The sequence below is a fragment of the Peromyscus maniculatus genome, chromosome 20 (assembly GCF_049852395.1).
Source record: "Peromyscus maniculatus bairdii isolate BWxNUB_F1_BW_parent chromosome 20, HU_Pman_BW_mat_3.1, whole genome shotgun sequence".
Classification (NCBI taxonomy): Eukaryota; Metazoa; Chordata; class Mammalia; order Rodentia; family Cricetidae; genus Peromyscus; species Peromyscus maniculatus.
In genome coordinates this window covers 67,358,818-67,374,815 of record NC_134871.1, presented here as the reverse complement: position 1 = coordinate 67,374,815, position 15,998 = coordinate 67,358,818, and the positions used below count along the sequence as shown (strand labels likewise).

Sequence of the window (15,998 nt, the reverse complement as noted above, 5' to 3'; positions counted from 1 at the left end):
TGGGCAGAGGACATGGAGGCATAACTGATGTCCTGGAAAATACAAACTTAACCTGGGTTACGAGTTGAGTGCCCCGCCCCCCCCCCCCACAGGCGCACGTTCTGTGGCAGTTAAGCCCCCCCCCCCCCCCCCCCCCCCCGCTTCCTTGCCTCTTCAGCACCTGCCTGGGCAGCGTTTCATGCCTGGAAACCCCATGCCAGGGTGCTACCCTCTCTGCCCTCCTTGTTGGGAGCCCGGCAGCTCTAGACATGTTGTCTGATCTGAGGGAAAGCCCACAGCCTCCACCATGACCTTGGGTAACTCCAGGGCAGCAGCAGCAGCACTCTCAGGCGTCTGGAGGAGGTATCTCGGAGCAGAAGGGCCGGAGGCAGCTGGGGCAGCCCTGCGCTTGTCCTGCAGGTGCAGCAGCCGCCTCAGACTTGACACCCTCCCCCTGCCTCCACACTGCCAGACTCCTCAGCCCCAGGTTACAGAGGCCCCTGTCGGCTGCTCCCAGGAGAGATCCAAGCTGTCGGCAAGGAGGCCGCCAGCACAGGGACATTGCTCTAAGTATCCTGGGCACGCCAAGGTGCACTCTTTGCCTCCACTTGCCCATCTGTGAGGTGGGTGTGTGTGACGTATGGCTGTTGGTGATGAACAAGGCACATGTCTCGCCTCCTCCAGAGTGACTGTCACAGTCCTGTGTCTGTGACCTGGAGAACCAGCTGCATCTCCTGGAGTAGAATCTGAGACAGCTCTCAGGATGGAATCCACTGGTGGAATGACCAAACCAGTTCCGTGGCCTGTGGGCAGGGAGGGGGGACCTGAGGGAAGCGTCCAGAGCTGAGCAATCGTGAGTCCAGGCCCAAGCCTCAGTGAGTCACGAGTCCCTAAAGCGTTCTTGTCTCCTAAGCCCATTGCCAGTGAGTGTTCCCGTCGGGGCCATGCCAGTGCGTCTCAGCCCTTTGCCCAGGGTGAAACCAACCCGGCGATGAGGCAGACTGTGTCCTTCATCTGCTCTCATTTCTTCCCCCTGGTCACACTTACCTGCTGACCAAAATGCTGGGCTCCTTGTGGGTCTTCCAGCTTAGACAAGCTGCGGCTTCCCAGGCGCTCTTACCTCAGGCTGGACCTCTTTGAGCCTGTTGGGGAAGAGTCTGGCAGGAGAACGATGCCCTGGACACACAGGGGGCACAGGCTGGGGAGTGGATGTATGAGCCAGGTCACCACCTGGGGGATGGGGTGGGGGTGTGTGGCTGAGGGTGGGGGGCTGAGGCAGAGTACGGGCTCCTGGTGGCAGCCTCCTCCCGATGTTCAGGCAGCGGGTGGGGAGGCTGCTCTGGCTCCCTGGCCTCACAGGCTGTGTCTGTGTGTGGGTGGGTGGTGGAGGCTCCCGAGGCCAAAATAGGAGGCCAGTTGGGAGAGACTGAACGAGAGAGAAAGCCTGGGATCTAGCCTTTAAACAACTTGTCACCTAAAGAGGTAGAACAGAGGTGTGTGTGTGTGTGTGTGTGTGTGTGTGTGTGTGTGTCTGTCTGTCTGTCTGTCTGTCTGTCTGTCTGCACAGAAGGGTCATTGCACATGTCTGTGGCTCTCTTCCTCTGGTCCCTGTAAGGGCTCCTCCAGTCACGGGCTAGATCAGGCTTGGGCTTCACCAGGGGAGGGTACGCCTCTCTAGGGGTGTGCAGTGCCTGGTGAGAGGGTAGAGAGGCTGGAGCCAGCCCTCTCCTCCAGTCCTTATCACCCATCAGAGGAGGATCGGCACAAACCTGTGAGCCAGCTCAGCCTTCAGCTGGGTGGGAACAGGCCTGCTTTCACAGGTTTCTTGACTCTGTGTCCCCCAACACCCCTGAACCGGAGACCATTCTGCTTGCCAAGTAGCAAAAATTAGACATTCTGATGTTGCTGTTATTCATGAGATTCGTCAGGATAATAATAGTCTGAGATTTGAATAGTGCCTCTGGCCTCTCTTCATCACACTTTCACATCTATGGTCTTATTTTTATCCTGATGACAGATTAGGAACGACAGGTTATTTTTTTACTTCGTTTCAGAGTCAGAGGAACTGAGGCACGGAGAGATTTGCCTAAGGTCACCTAACGGCTTAATGACAGGGTGGCTGCATGCAGTGACTGCCTAAGTATCAGCTATGTCCCTGGCCTGTCCAGTGTCACCTCCCTGAATCCCATTTTCTCCTGTAAGAACAGCCCAGGCGTGGAGTGCTTTCTCCCTATCTCTATTGCTAGGATCTGGCTTTCAAACATGGAGTTAGGGGTCTGTGTGTGGGATCCGCTGTGCTTTGTGGATGGATCCACCAAACCCATCAGAAGAGGAATTTAGAGGGTAATAAAAGCCTTGGGCTGCCAAGTTCAGCTCTCACCCACCAGAAGAAGACTTGAGGCCCAGAACTGCTCTCAACATTAAATACATGCTCACAGGGCTCCTTCCCACATCGGCCTGCAGAGCCCTGCCTCTTGTTGAGGATGCTCTGGGTTCACCACTAGTGTGATCTGCCTGAGTTTCAGACAGGCGTGGCTGCCAGTGGCTGGAGCCAACTCTGATCTTGCTGTTCATAATTCCCCCACTTCCACACGTCCATAGACCGGAAAGCACATATGTATTTCAAAGCTCTACCCCGTAGACGAAGAATTGGTCTTCTCACATTTGCCAGGGCCATGGGCCTGCTCACCCAGGCCTGTCTACTTACCCCCATTGATTCGGGGATCCCTCTTTCAGATCCCGGACACCCCGCCCCCACCCCACCCCCTAAGCTGTAGTCCTTCTGTAGCCTCACTTGGTGGCACCTGAAGGCGAGGCTTGCAGCCCAGGGCAGGCAGGTAGTTGTGTCCCTCCTACTGGTGATGAAACTGGACTATGCTGGGAAGCCACACCAGCTCAGCTGCTCAGGAGCGTTATCCCTCCCAGGCCTGAGGAGACTTCCTTGCAGGAGCAGGAGCCTTGAGGGGGCAGAAGGGGTGGATGGAACACAGAGGGCGGAGCTTTGGGACCCCTAGAAGCAAGAAGAAAGCTTGAGCTCCGTGTGCCGCCGGGTGCTATGGATTCTGCTCGCTCTGCAGGTGGAGGCTGGCCAGTGTGGCCCCCAGATGAGTTGTTAGAAAACAGTATACTTCCACAGAAGGGTGTGTAGCCCCAGATCAAGAGCACACTGAGTAGGAGTCCTGCCGAGTTTTTCTTCCCACAAAGGGGTTCTGTACTTTACTCTGAGAGGTCCGAACTTAGCCTCACATTCTTATATACTCTGCTACCCTAGAAGTGATGCAGTTGATAAGCAAAGTGTCGTTTGTCTCCTACAAGCTAAGTTTTTTAAAGAGCCCACAGCCTTTGCTACCTCTTAGGTATTGTCCTCCCCCAAAGCCTTCGTTCGTGGGTGGGTCTCCAAGTCTGCCTATGTGCATGGGTGGGTAGGTGACTGCTTGCTTTTCTACTGTTTGATCCGGGTTGTCTGGAGAAAGCCTTATTATATAGATGTATATATAGCCTAGGGACAGTCTAATGAATATTTCTAGTGGTCACTTGGGGACAAACAGAATCGCTCCTAGGCAATAGCAGTAGAGAGGTTCTGGGGTGAGGCCCAGGGTGTTACTTGGAGAGAGGAGGTGCTGCAGCAGCTTGGGGAATCACAGGATGGGAATGGGTAGGGGGCAAGGCAGAGCCAGGCTCACTGGACTCTGCCAGGAAGACCCGAGATGCCCCCAGTTCTGCAAGGAGAGCCCGGGGGTGGAAAGGCCCCTCGAGTGCCTCCTCTCTGTGTCTTGTCTTCACACCAAGCAGCTGCGGGTGACTACAGCTAGTGGTGTGTCACAGCAGTGTGAGGGACAGTGGCCTTCCAGGGAGCAAGCCAAGGCTGCAGGCTGCACCTCGGAGGTCGGAAGTAGGGCTCTAAGCAGGTGAGTGAGGCACTGTGACTCACTGAAGGGCCCTTGGACCCCAACACCAAAATACAAGAAAGAATCTTCATTTTTACACTTAAAATTCACATGTATTTTTAAATACATATCACGCTTTAGGTCTCTTTTAAATCTCTCTCTCTCTCTCTCTCTCATGCTTTCCTTAATCATCCTGTATAAATTGAGTCTCCTCTCACTTGAGACTAGGTCTGAAATATTCTAGACTGGCCTTGAATTTGACATGTAGCTGAGGATGATTTCAAATTTCTTTTAAGGATTGATTTGTTTGTGTGTTTCTTATTTGTATATAAGTGCACTTGTGTGAGTTTATGTGCCCAGAGAAACTCATGGAGGTCAGGAGAGGCCATCAGATCCCCTGGAGCTGGGGTGAGTGACAGGCAGTTGTGAGCTACCATGTGGGTCCCAGGAACCAAGCCCAGGTCCTTTGCAAGAACACTAAACACTTTTCATTTTCTTCTCAACATATATTAATCATATACAACAACTGGTTTCATTATGGCATTTTCATTCATATATATATATATATATTATATATATATATAATGTATTTTTTATCATAATCACCCCCATTACCCTGTCTTGTTCCCCTTTCACTCCTACTAAACTTAGAACTTCTGATCTTCCTGCCACTGCCTCCAGACTGCTGGACTCACGGGCACTCACCTTGTGCTCAGTTTATGAGGTGCTTAGGATGGGCTTTAGGATTCCTGTGCCTACTGAGTCACATCCCCGGCCCCCACCTTATTCTTTAAAGACTACTTATCTAGTTCTGTTACATGTTAGGCATTGCCCTGCAGGTTCAAGTATTAAGTCATCCAGTCTGGATGGCAGCCTGGTCAGGGTCTTGCTTCCCTTATTTTGCATCTGTAAGGGAAACTGAGGACTGAGAGGTCGGGGAAATTGCCCAGGGTTGTTGTACAGGTGACAAAAGGCAGAGCTGGGTTCGAAGAGGTGACCTGGCTTCAGGATCAGTGTCCTCAAACTGTGTCCTGGTGGTCCCAATCAGAGCTTTAAATACCATTACCCCAGTGTCTGCCATCTCTCAGATGCCAGCCAGCTCACCTTGTACCTGCAGTGCCGACATGTCTGGCACTTCATTCTTACCATCTGCTGGGTGCATGCACGAACGGATGGCTATCTGACTCCCTAGCACAATAATCACGGTCATTTGGACAGAGTAGGTCTTCATGCGCGGGTCAGGAACCGCTCCTGCCAGTCCGGTGTACCGTCACCGTCTTTAAGAAGCCAGAGCGGAGCAGCTCTCCCGTGCCAACACACCTGGGGCAAGAAGCCGGTGCGGTGCCTCCTGCCAGCACCTGGCTCCTGCTCAGCCTAGGGCACATCTCTTCCTCTCTTTGTCTCACCTTGCTCACAGCCTCGCTGTCTCCTGGAGGCCGCTTATCTCTGTCTGCCCGGCCCATCCGCGTCTTTGTGTGTGCTGAGCCTAGGCGCTTTCCAAAGCGGGCGGAGGACCTGTAGTGGCAATTTCACCTCATCATCACTCTTGAGGAGTAGAAATACAAACACTGGTACAGTTGCCTCCCCTTCTGCAAGTGTTGCAAGTCATTACTCTGGAACCCAAAAAAAAGTGTATCAACGTAGGTCATAAATGTGGAAGCGGCTGGGATCCTGGGTTCTGTCTATCCCTGTGTCGGCCACTCCTTGAAGCTTGGGGTGCCAAAGCTAATCCACGAATGGTGTGTTAGTTAGCTTGATGTTGCTGTAGCAAAGCCCTGGACAATGGGTAAGGTTATTAGGAGAAAAGTGTCAATTTTTGTTGTTGTTTTTTGTTGTCTTGAGACCAAGTTTCACTATGCACGGTTTAACAAACATTCCTCTTGATACTTACATTTTCTTGCCTCAACCTCTAGAGTGCTGAGATTTTAGGCATGCCATGTCGGGCTTAGGAAAGAGGTTCCAGGCTAGAAGTGCGGGATGGAATGGTTCCATTGTTTCAGTCTTTGGTGAGGACCCGGTGGTTCAGGGCAGCATCAGGAAGAGCTGGCAGGGACCAGACATCTGAGCTCTAGACAAGGTGGAGAGGCCAGGCTTGCTCTTGTATCACAGCCCCCCCCCGGGGGGGGGGGAACTAACCATCAGGGTCCTCCGGAACTCCCTTAATCCCTTCTGCTGACAGTGTCCCAGTGACCTCCCACGTGCTCTGCCTCTCAAAGGCCCACCACCTCTCCATCAACACACCTGGGACAAACCTCCACACCGCTAGCCCTCGAGGGACATGCTACAGCCCAGCCATCGCAGGGGGCTTGAGAGTTTAGGTTCCACCCACGATTTCCATTGGCCACAAATTCATATGCCAGGAGGCTCTCCCCGGGCATGTAGACCCCAGTACTTGGGAGATGGAAGATCAGGAATTCAAGGTCATCCTTGGCTTCACAGTGAGTTCAAGGTCAGCCTGGGCTTCAGGAGACCCTGGGTCAAAAACAAACACATACACACAAACAAACGCACACACAATAGCCAAGAAAGTTCTTTCTTATAAAAATACAGCTTCAGCGTGGATGCCTGGACCCCACTTCCACCCAGTCCTTTCAGTGAAAACTCTGCACTCTTCACGGCCCGGGACAATCCACCTGCTGCCTCTGTTTTGCTACTGTCTCCCCCCAAGTCCTTAGTGACGAGGGACAAGGTGGAAGACTGCCCAGGTCCTTCATGCATCGATATGTGACTTCCTGGACACATATTGACAGCTAGCTAATGCAAGTGGGGTGGATGCCTGTACCGAGCTGCCCAGGAGACTTGAGATCCCCATCTCAAGGAATTTCAGAGATAAGCGAGAGAAACAGCTGGAGGGGTGAAAGGTTAGGTGGCAGCGCAGGGGTTAACTGGTACCCTGGAAGAGGTGACTGATGTGCCAAAGGCACATCTGGAACAGAGTCTATGGCAGGAGGGTCCCTGGAGACTGGAGGATGAGCGGTAGACGGACAGCCAGTGAGCCGAGGGCGTTTTAGCAGAGGTCAGCGTGGGTGAGGCTAGCTGAACCATATGCACAGACTAGGACTCTGAGATGAGTGTGCCCAGGCCGTAAGTGTGGTGCTGAAAGTCGGGCTGCCCCCAAACTTCAAAGGAACAAGTGGAAGGCCGAGTGTGCTGCGTAATGTTCAAACTGCTGTAGGAGAGAAACCACATGTGCGCCGTGGTGAGCCATAGTGAGTGAGATCAGATGTGGGTGACTGTGCTGGGCCTTCCTTCTGGGGCCAGAACACTCTCAGGCTGCAGCCTAGACAGCCGGCATCTTTAGGTATTGAGGTCCCTTTAGAAGCTAGACCTGGGGCGCCCTTGGAAATGTAATCCAGACCTCCTGGAGCTGGCCCAGCTGAAAGTTCTTCCAGGCTCTGCTCCCTGTTGATGTTATTTGGTTTTGGTTTCACAGGACCAACATGGTAGAGTAGGCTGGGCTGGGGGCGTCTATCCCCTTTTATATTCCTCGGGCCAGTCTCTCTCTCTCTCTCGGATCCTGCCAGGTCATGGCTCCCAGTGGTAGCCCAATGATGAGTGAACTACTTCTGGGATCATGAGTCCACGGTACCAGCAGAAGTCAATAGTTTCAGGAAGGCCCGAGCCCATGAGCTGGGGAGGTGGCTTGCTGTGAAGACGTGAGAACCTTAGTTAGGATCCCCAGAATGCATGGAAAGGCAAACACAGTAGTGTCTGAATTTGCAACTCCAGAACCCCTCTGGGGATAATGGGAGGTGGTACAGACAGGAAAGTCCCTGGAAGCTCATAGGATGGTCATCCTGGAAAACACAGTGCTGGAGAGATGGCTCAGCGGTTAAGAGCACTGACTGCTCTTCCAGAGGTCCTGAGTTCAATTCCCAGCACCCACCTGGCAGCTCACACCTGTCTGTAACTCCAGTTCCAGGGAACCCAACCCCCATGACAAAACACCAATGCACATAAGGTAAAAAATAAAAAAATAAAAAATCTAAAAAAATATCACTTGACAGACCACCCACTTCCCACATTTCTGACAGCTGCCTGCCTCCTGGCCCTGGCCCTGGCGGACTCAGCCTCTTCCCCCTCCTCCACACCGCCACAAAGGCCACACTCTGCCAGCTCCACTTCAGCATCTCTGGTGACACTCTTTTCCCATCAGCCTTTATCAGGCACCTTCCTGCGCTCCTTCCCCACGGTGGCTCCCTGGAAAGAACTTGTCAAGATGGAAGCCTATGTGAGCATCTAGCTGAGGGAGAACCAAGGACGAGGAGCAGTGGGGTTCCTGTCTAGATGGGCGAGCAGATAGAGAAACCTGTTGGAGATGCGTTGCTTTCTCTGTGTGCTTATATATGGATGGATATATGGGCATCTGTCTTAGTTAGGGTTTCAATTGCCATGATAAAACACCACAACCAAAAGCAACTTGAAGAGGCAAGGGTTTATTTCATCTTAGAATTCTCAGGTCACAATTCATCCTCGAGGGAAGTCAGGACAGGAACCTGAAGGTAGGAACCTGAAGGTAGGAACCGAAGAAGCCGTGAAGGAACACTGCTCACTGGCTTGCTGCCCATGACTTTTTTTAGCCCGATTTCTTATACAACCCAGGACCACTTGTCTGAGTGTGGCACTGCCCACAGTGGGCTGGGCCCTCCCACATCAATCATCAACCAAGAAAATGCCCTCCAGATTTCCCTACAGGCCAACCCTATGGTGGTATTTTCTTAATTAAGATTCCTTCTTAGATGACCTTAGTTTGTATCAAGTTGACATAAAAACTAGCCAGCACAGAATCTGAGTTCCTCCACTAATCATTTCTGCATGAATGAGTTGATGAACGCTCGATTAGTGACTTGATATCCCCCCCCATATTCCTTATCAATTTTTATCTATACCAGCACATCTTAGGTTGTAAAGTCCTAAGGGATGGGAATGAGGTCTGTGAGAGATGAGCAGTCTGAAGAGGACGTTCCTCAACCTCCCCAGTGGTGAAGACATTCAAGTGTAAGTCCAGTAAGCACTTGGGATCATGGAAGGGGTTTCTACACTGTGTGTGACATGGAACTATATGACCACAATAGTTCCTTGAATCCCAACGAATCTCAATCTAGACTTGCGGTTCCTGGCAGGCCAGGTCTGTGATTGGAGGTAGGTGGGTGTAGGCCACCCGAAGATGAGCACATCAGTGTCCCTAACTTGAATAAAGAACCTGCCAAACTAGGTCCATCTTGCTGCGTCTGCTAGTGTGGCCTATTTTCTAGCTACGAATAGCAAGCATTACCTGTTTTAAACATCTGGCACTACCTGCCTGCTTAGTCACCTTTTTCTCTGGCTTCAAACAGCTGTGGGGCCCCACCTCCTCTCCACCTCCCATCCATCTGTGATCCATTCCCTCCCCTCTTCCTTCCTGGAGGGATCTGGACACACCAGATCCACAAGTCCTGATGTCTTTAAAAGGATCTGCCTGGGGAATAAGGTTCATCTGAGTACTGTGACAGACACCTTGATTGGAGTGGGAAGTCCCACGGCCAGTCTGCGGCAGCTGGCATCATGAAGGCCTGTGTCTCCCTGCTAGTGGCCATGCTCTGTGGCCTGGCCTGGGCTGGTAAGTCATTCTCTGGCGGGCACGGGTATAGGATGGGTTGCTTAAAGGGCTGGGGCACTTGACAGAGGTTAAATGCTGTCCTCACCCACCGGACCACTTTGGCCTGTCCTTGGTTGAGGTGACAGGATCTGTGTCTCTGAGGTTGGCTGGTGATGTGAGGAATTGCAGAGCTGAGGCCTGGGGGGGGATCAGAGCTACCATCACTAGAATAACCAGACTCCACACTTGGCCGAGCTTTTCTTTTCCCGGGGCCACGGCGTGGTGTAAGAGGGAAGGAGGTTGCTGAGTCGGGATTGCCTGGCTACCCTTCATGACTCCCTCCTCTGCTGCCGCCACAGGTGGGCGTCAGGAGGTGGGTGGGCTCCAGAGGAGACCAAAGGCCCTGACTCAGAGGTGAACCCTGTCCCATCTGGGACTACACAAATGGTTAGGGGTTTGTCCCAGCTTAGGGGAGCTGACTAGTTGAGAGAAGGGATGTGGCCTGCACTTTCGGGGAGTGCCGGGAAAGGAGGCAGGTGCTGGAAAAGGAAAGGGACGCTTTCCTGTTAGTAACTGTGCAAAGAGCTGCTGCTGCTGCTGCGTTAATTAGTGATTAGTGGGTGGTAGGAGGAGGGCAAAGGAGAGGGCTGAGCGGAGGGGTGTGGGCAGCATCCTCCTCTGCCCCAGGAGAGTCAGAGTTCCTGCAGTTCCGCCCTCCCAGGGTGTTCCTGCCTTGGACTGTTGAAAGGCAAGAGAACCAAGCCAGGGCTCGGCCCATTGGAACTGTGTCTAGGAGGGGCTGGCTTCTGGTGTCATTCCCCGTCAGGGTGTGTACAGGGAGACCCCAAGTGTGATTTTTTTTTTTTTGATTTATTTATTATGTATACAGTATTCTGCCTGCATGTGTCCCTGCAGGCCAGAAGAGGGCACCAGATCTCATTACAGATGGTTGCGAGCCACCATGTGGTTGCTGGGAATTGAACTCAGGACCTCTGGAAGAGCAGTTGGTGCTCTTAACCACTGAGCCATCGTTCCAGCAACCCCCCCCCCCAGTGTGATTTCTAAACAGAAAAGCCGTTGAGGAAAAAGCTGCTCCCATGGCTCTCCACACTGCATGCACCTCTTTGAGGACTCCGCTCTGCCTGGGTCCTGGGGCTGGAAAGGAAGAGGAGGAGAGGGAAGGGTAGGTAGGCATGGGACCTTACCTCAGGCCTGCTCGTTGAAGGAATGGAGGAGGGTGTGTGGGACTAACCAGTGTGGTGGGGTGGTCAGAGAACCTGGGATATGCCAGCCCCAGGAGAGGACTACACAGGAGACATCTGGTCCTCGGAGGAGGTCCCTGAGGGCGCGGCTACAGCAGTTTCAGGGGTGCAGGCAAGCCTGGGCTACTGGGGTGAAAGCGTTGGTTAGCCTCTGCTATAAGGGGGATGGGAAGTGAGGGAAGAGTGCAGATACACCGGGAGGTAGGAGAGAATCTCGGCTGCTGTGTTGTTTTTAACAAAATCGCAATCTTTTGATTTTACCAGTAAAGACTCGGGAGTCAGTTGAGTTTCATGAGTCTTATTTGAGATGGCGTGGGAAGGCTTCTGGGACATCGGTGGAGGAGGAAGGTCAGCTGGGTGCTTTCTCTGCCTCTCCAAGCCAGCAGGCTTTCACCCTGGCATCTGGCTCCTGGGTCTTTACTGGTAAAATTGAATGATTGAGATGTTGTTAAAAACAACATTCCTGTTCTGTCCTAGCATCCAGCATCTTTAGACTTGGATACCCAAGGATGAGCCACACCAGGAGTCACAGGTGCAGGCCACCATCTGTCAGCCAGGTGCCTCCCAGGGCCTTGGCTGTTTCCAGTGAACAGAGGCAGGAAGCTGGTCTTGGAGATGAAGGTTTGGGTTCACTAGGTTTCCATGGAAATAACATCTGGGCTTCCCTGAGAGACAAACGTGTGAGGATGCTTCAGTTGTCAAAGGGCCCGAGAGGTGACATACAGGGATCCTGTGTCCATCCAGGCTTGGTGCCAGCCTTTCTTGATGGCCGGCAGCGGGGAAAGAGTGTGAAGGTCTGAGAGGATGCAGAGAAATGTAGCTTTTCACAGGGGAAGGAACCAGAGTTCTGAATGAGGAGGGGTAGGAAAATCTGAGGCTGAGAGGGGAGGGAGAGACGGGGCGGAGGCGCGGGGGCCAGAGGCTGCTGGAGCAGGGATGAGGGCCCTGGCCTAGTGAGCGAGGCCTATACAAAGGATCCGTGTCAGAGGGAGACACTGGGGCCTGGAGTCAGAATGAGGAGTCATCTGGTGTCGCCAGGACAGCACAGCGAGGTTCCTGTAATGAAAACTCCCACCCGCGCCTGCCACCCCCATGTCCCAAGGTTACCTTGAGGCAAAACAAACTCACGGAGGAATGTGAGACCTGTTGGCATCAGGTTCTTACTGGGGACAAAGCTCCGAGGCAGAGATGACAAATCCACGCAGCATGGACCAGTTCGAGTCCTCTCCTGAACTCCAAGGCGAGCCATTCTTCACTCGTCCTTCTCAATCCCTGCCAGGCCTAAAACAGAGCGAATTCCATCCTTGGACTCTGCCCATTAAGAACAAGGTCCCCACTTGCTTCCATTCTCTCCCTCTGGACTCTGGGTGTTCTGCCAGGCTGGTGAGGCAAGCAGCTGACCCAGCCTTCCTTCTGCACTGAACACTTTTTCTTAAGACCTTAGCATTTAGGTGCCAAGCGAGACGACTTAAGATTCATGATGGGTTCCCTGTGTGCTTGGATGGGAAAGTGGCCCTGGGCTTGGCCTCCTTTAGGACAATCTACCGGACCAAGGCCCTGTCTTCCTGGATGTGTTGGAGGCCCTGCACACAATAGGCGATGGCCTCAGGACCTGGTTTAACCTTAACCTGACACCTCTCTGATGTAAAGAATAGACTAATAATGACGGATGATGTCAGCTGGTAAACCACCCCGAAGCACGTGTGCTAACAACCCAGCTCACAGCATGGCCCAGCTGAACTGGGGGAGGGAGTCAGGCAATGTAGTTTACGGACAGGTTCCCTGACTGGGGATGATTGCTGAAGCCAGTCTGGATATTTGCCATCTCCAATATGGACGAGGAATGTGGCCACTGTTTATTTACATAACAAAGACAGAAATGGCTCTATTCTGTGTCACACACCACAGGAAGCGCTTTGCCAAGGTTAACTCATTTACTTCTTATGCATATTCTGTGAGATAAATATATATATATATTTTCCTATTTCTTTCTTTCTTTTTTTTTTTTTTTTGTTTTTGAGACAGGGTTTCTCTGTGTAGTCCTGGCTGTCTTGGAACTCGTTTTGTAGACCAGGCTGGCCTCGAACTCACTGAGGTCCTCCTGCCTCTGCCTCCCAAGTGCTGGGATTCAAGGTGTGCTCCACCACTGCCCAGCTAATTTTTTCTTATTTCTGCAGATAAAGGAACAGAAGCACAGAAAGTGAAATAACTTGCCCAAGATCACACAGTTGAATACCATTATAACCAAAATTTCAACTCAGGCAGCAGGGTACCAGAGTCCAGCTTCTCTCGCTGTGTACCCCTCATTAGGCATGACGTAATCCCAACCCCAAGTCTAACCTGAGACAAAATTCAGATTTAGTGCTGGTACATGCTCAGCTCTAAATTGAGTTTAATCTTACTCTATTCCTTACCCAAATAACAATATAAAATTGTTATGTTGTCAATCAGCTTAGCACAAACTCTCCCTCACTGTCATTCTATATTCAAGGCCAATACCAGCCCTGGTCTAAGTTAGGTTTGTATTTCCTCATTGGCCCAATCCAGATGTTCATAGCAGTTCTGACTCTTGTGGTTGTTTTTTTGTTTGTTGTTTGTTTGGTTTGGTTCGACTTGTTTGTTTTTTTTTTGAGACAGGGTTTCTCTGTGTAGCCCTAGCTGTCCTGGAAGTCACTCTGTAGACCAGGCTGGCCTCGAACTCTGCCTGCCTCTCCCTCCTGAGGGCTGGGATTAAAAGCGTGTGCCACCTCTGCATGGCTTCTTGTAGCTGTTTTGTTTTTGCTTCTTTTGAGACAAAATCTGATGCAGCCCAGGCTGACTTTGAACTTGCTTTGCTACCAAGGTTGACCTTGAACACCTGATCCTCTTGCTTCTACCTCACAAGTCTTGGCATTACACACATGTGCCTGGCTTCCGACTCTGACCCTGACATTCTGTGCACTCCTCAGCCTGACCCCGTACCCCAGTGTTCTAGACACCCAGGCTTCAGGAGCCACCATGAAAACACCCCCAAGTCAAGGAGGAGAAGACCCCTCTCCCACCTTCTGCCCTGAGCTCTCTTTGTTGTTGTGGGCACGGTGGGACCTGGTTTCTCTTTTAGAGTAGCAGTGTGTTTATATTGTATTATTCTCTGCAAAAATTCTGGTCATTGCCAGGCATGGTGATGCACTCTTTAATCCCAGCACTTGGGAAGCAGAGGCAGGAGGATCTCTTGAGTTCAGGGGCCAGCCTGGTCTACAGAGTGAGTTTAGGACAGCCAGGGCTACACAAAGAAGCCCTGCCTCAAAACAAAAAAGAAACAAACAAACAAAAAAAAAAAAAAAACACCAACCAACCAACCAAACAAACAAACCAAACCAAACACAAAACAAAAGTTCTGGTCATGTGCCCCTTGTGACCAAAAGCTTGCTTCTGTAAACGGTTTGTCTGGAGCGAGGGATGTGGTCTGTGGTTGCATAACAGAATCCTGTCCCAAAGCCCAGTTCTCACCCACATCGCCCTCATTCCCCACCCAAGCGCAAAATGCATTCCAGAGGCTGAAGGAGCAGAGCTGTGGCATGGAGAAATCGGGTGCAGAAGAAAGGGTGAAGGAGGGGAGAGCAAAGAAGGGGGAGGAGCAGAGAGGGCTGGCGTAGGGAGTGGGGGACCCGCTACTGCAGCGGCGGGACTCTTCCTCTGCAGGACAGGCAGGACCCTCGTCCTGGCCGCTGACCTCTTTCTTCAGCCTGTTGGAACTTTAAAATCTGAGACATTTTCACCCCCCAAGGAAGGTTCCTTTTGGCAGTCTGGAGGCTCTGGCTACATCTCCTGTGGCTGGGAAGCGGCTGTGGACTCCAGTCAGGCTCTCCCTGTTGAGCTTGTGACAATCTTTTTATTTCTCACACGGCGCTTCTTTGCTTGTTTCCGTCCCTGGGCCCTCCAACAGGTGCCTGAGTCTGACTGAGCTCCTGGTGGGTGCTGTGAGCCCAGGTCCTCCTGGTTGGTGCTGTGAGCCCAGGTCCTCCTGGTTGGTGCTGTGAGCCCAGGTCCTCCTGGTGGGTGCTCTGAGCCTAGGTCCTCCTGGTGGGTGCTCTGAGCCCAGGTCCTGCCAGGCAGGCTAAGAGTGGGGAAGGCCTATACTGAGTTGGGAGGCATGCTTGTCCTGTAGGTAGCAATGACCTAGCTTGTCCTTCCCTGAGACCTCCTACATGGGCAATTTCAGTAAAGCCTGGGGTCCCTGAAGTGCTGAACTGGCGGTCTTGACCCTCGTAGGAAACCTGGAGTCGTGTGCATCTCGCTGCAATGAGAAATTTGACCGGGATGCTGCCTGCCAGTGCGATCGTCGGTGTCCCCAACATGACGACTGCTGTGATGACTATGAACGTCTGTGCAATGGTGAGGTAGCTTGTGGGATGACGGCTTGGGAGACACGGCAGGCCAGGCTGTGTGCAAGTCTGGACCGGTGTCCAGAAATCCAGAGCAAGGCCGGTGACCGAGGAGAGGGTTCCAGGTCTCAGTAGGAGAGTGTGGGGGGCAGAGACAAGGGTCGAGGATTTGGTCGTCACTAGTCTCAGGTCTTCTAGGAAGTTCCTAAATTAAAGGAGGGCAGATGCTATTGACCTGAGGATCTGAGGGAACAATCAGGATTCACAGTATCTTGAGCAGGGCTGGAGAGATGGCTCAGAGGTTAGGAGCACTGGCTGCTCATGCAAAGGTCCTGAGTTCAATTCCCAGCAACCACATGGTGGCTCACAACTATCTGTAATGAGATCTGGCGCCCTCTTCTGGCCTGCAGGCATACATGCAGGCAGAACGTTGTACACATAATAAATAAATCTTAAAACAAAACGGAGAGCAATATCTTGAAAGTTTAAGTAACAAAATGATACTTTAGTACATATGATATCGTTCACGTGGAAAGAAGACACCTACCTAAATGGTAGACATCACTCAGCAGCACACAATGTGAATGAATGGGGAAGAGTGTGTGGCTGCTGTGACTGTCACAGCACAGGTCACTGCTTTACACTGGCCTTCCCATGCAGGACGGCGTCGCACACCTTTAATCCCAGCACTCTAGGAGGCAGAGGCAGGTGGATCTCTGCGAGTTCCAGACCAGCCTGGTGTACAGAGTGAGTTCCAGGACTGCCAGGGATGCATAGTGAGAAACCTGTCTCAAAATAACAACAAGCCAAAACAAACAACAAGGCATGCCCTTCCTCAAACGGCCATTTGTTTCTCCACAGGCAGAGACTTACATGCGTTTCCCCCTCTGTCCCAGGGATCGGGCCACGGGTCTCAGATATGCGAGGC

The 15,998-nt window shown here is 52.2% G+C and overlaps 1 protein-coding gene across 1 annotated transcript in view; it reads left to right on the top strand.

Moving 5' to 3' along the window:
* Nucleotides 1-139: 139 nt before the first annotated feature.
* The window catches only part of Endou (endonuclease, poly(U) specific), a 28,810-nt gene continuing 12,951 nt past the window's right edge, over nt 140-15,998 (top strand). Inside the window, exons 1-3 of the mRNA XM_076556686.1 lie at nt 140-602; nt 8,759-9,465; nt 14,958-15,080. Of these exons, the coding sequence (XP_076412801.1) occupies nt 9,411-9,465; nt 14,958-15,080 (178 nt within the window). The 5' untranslated portion in view covers nt 140-602; nt 8,759-9,410. The remainder of the gene's footprint in view (nt 603-8,758; nt 9,466-14,957; nt 15,081-15,998) is intronic.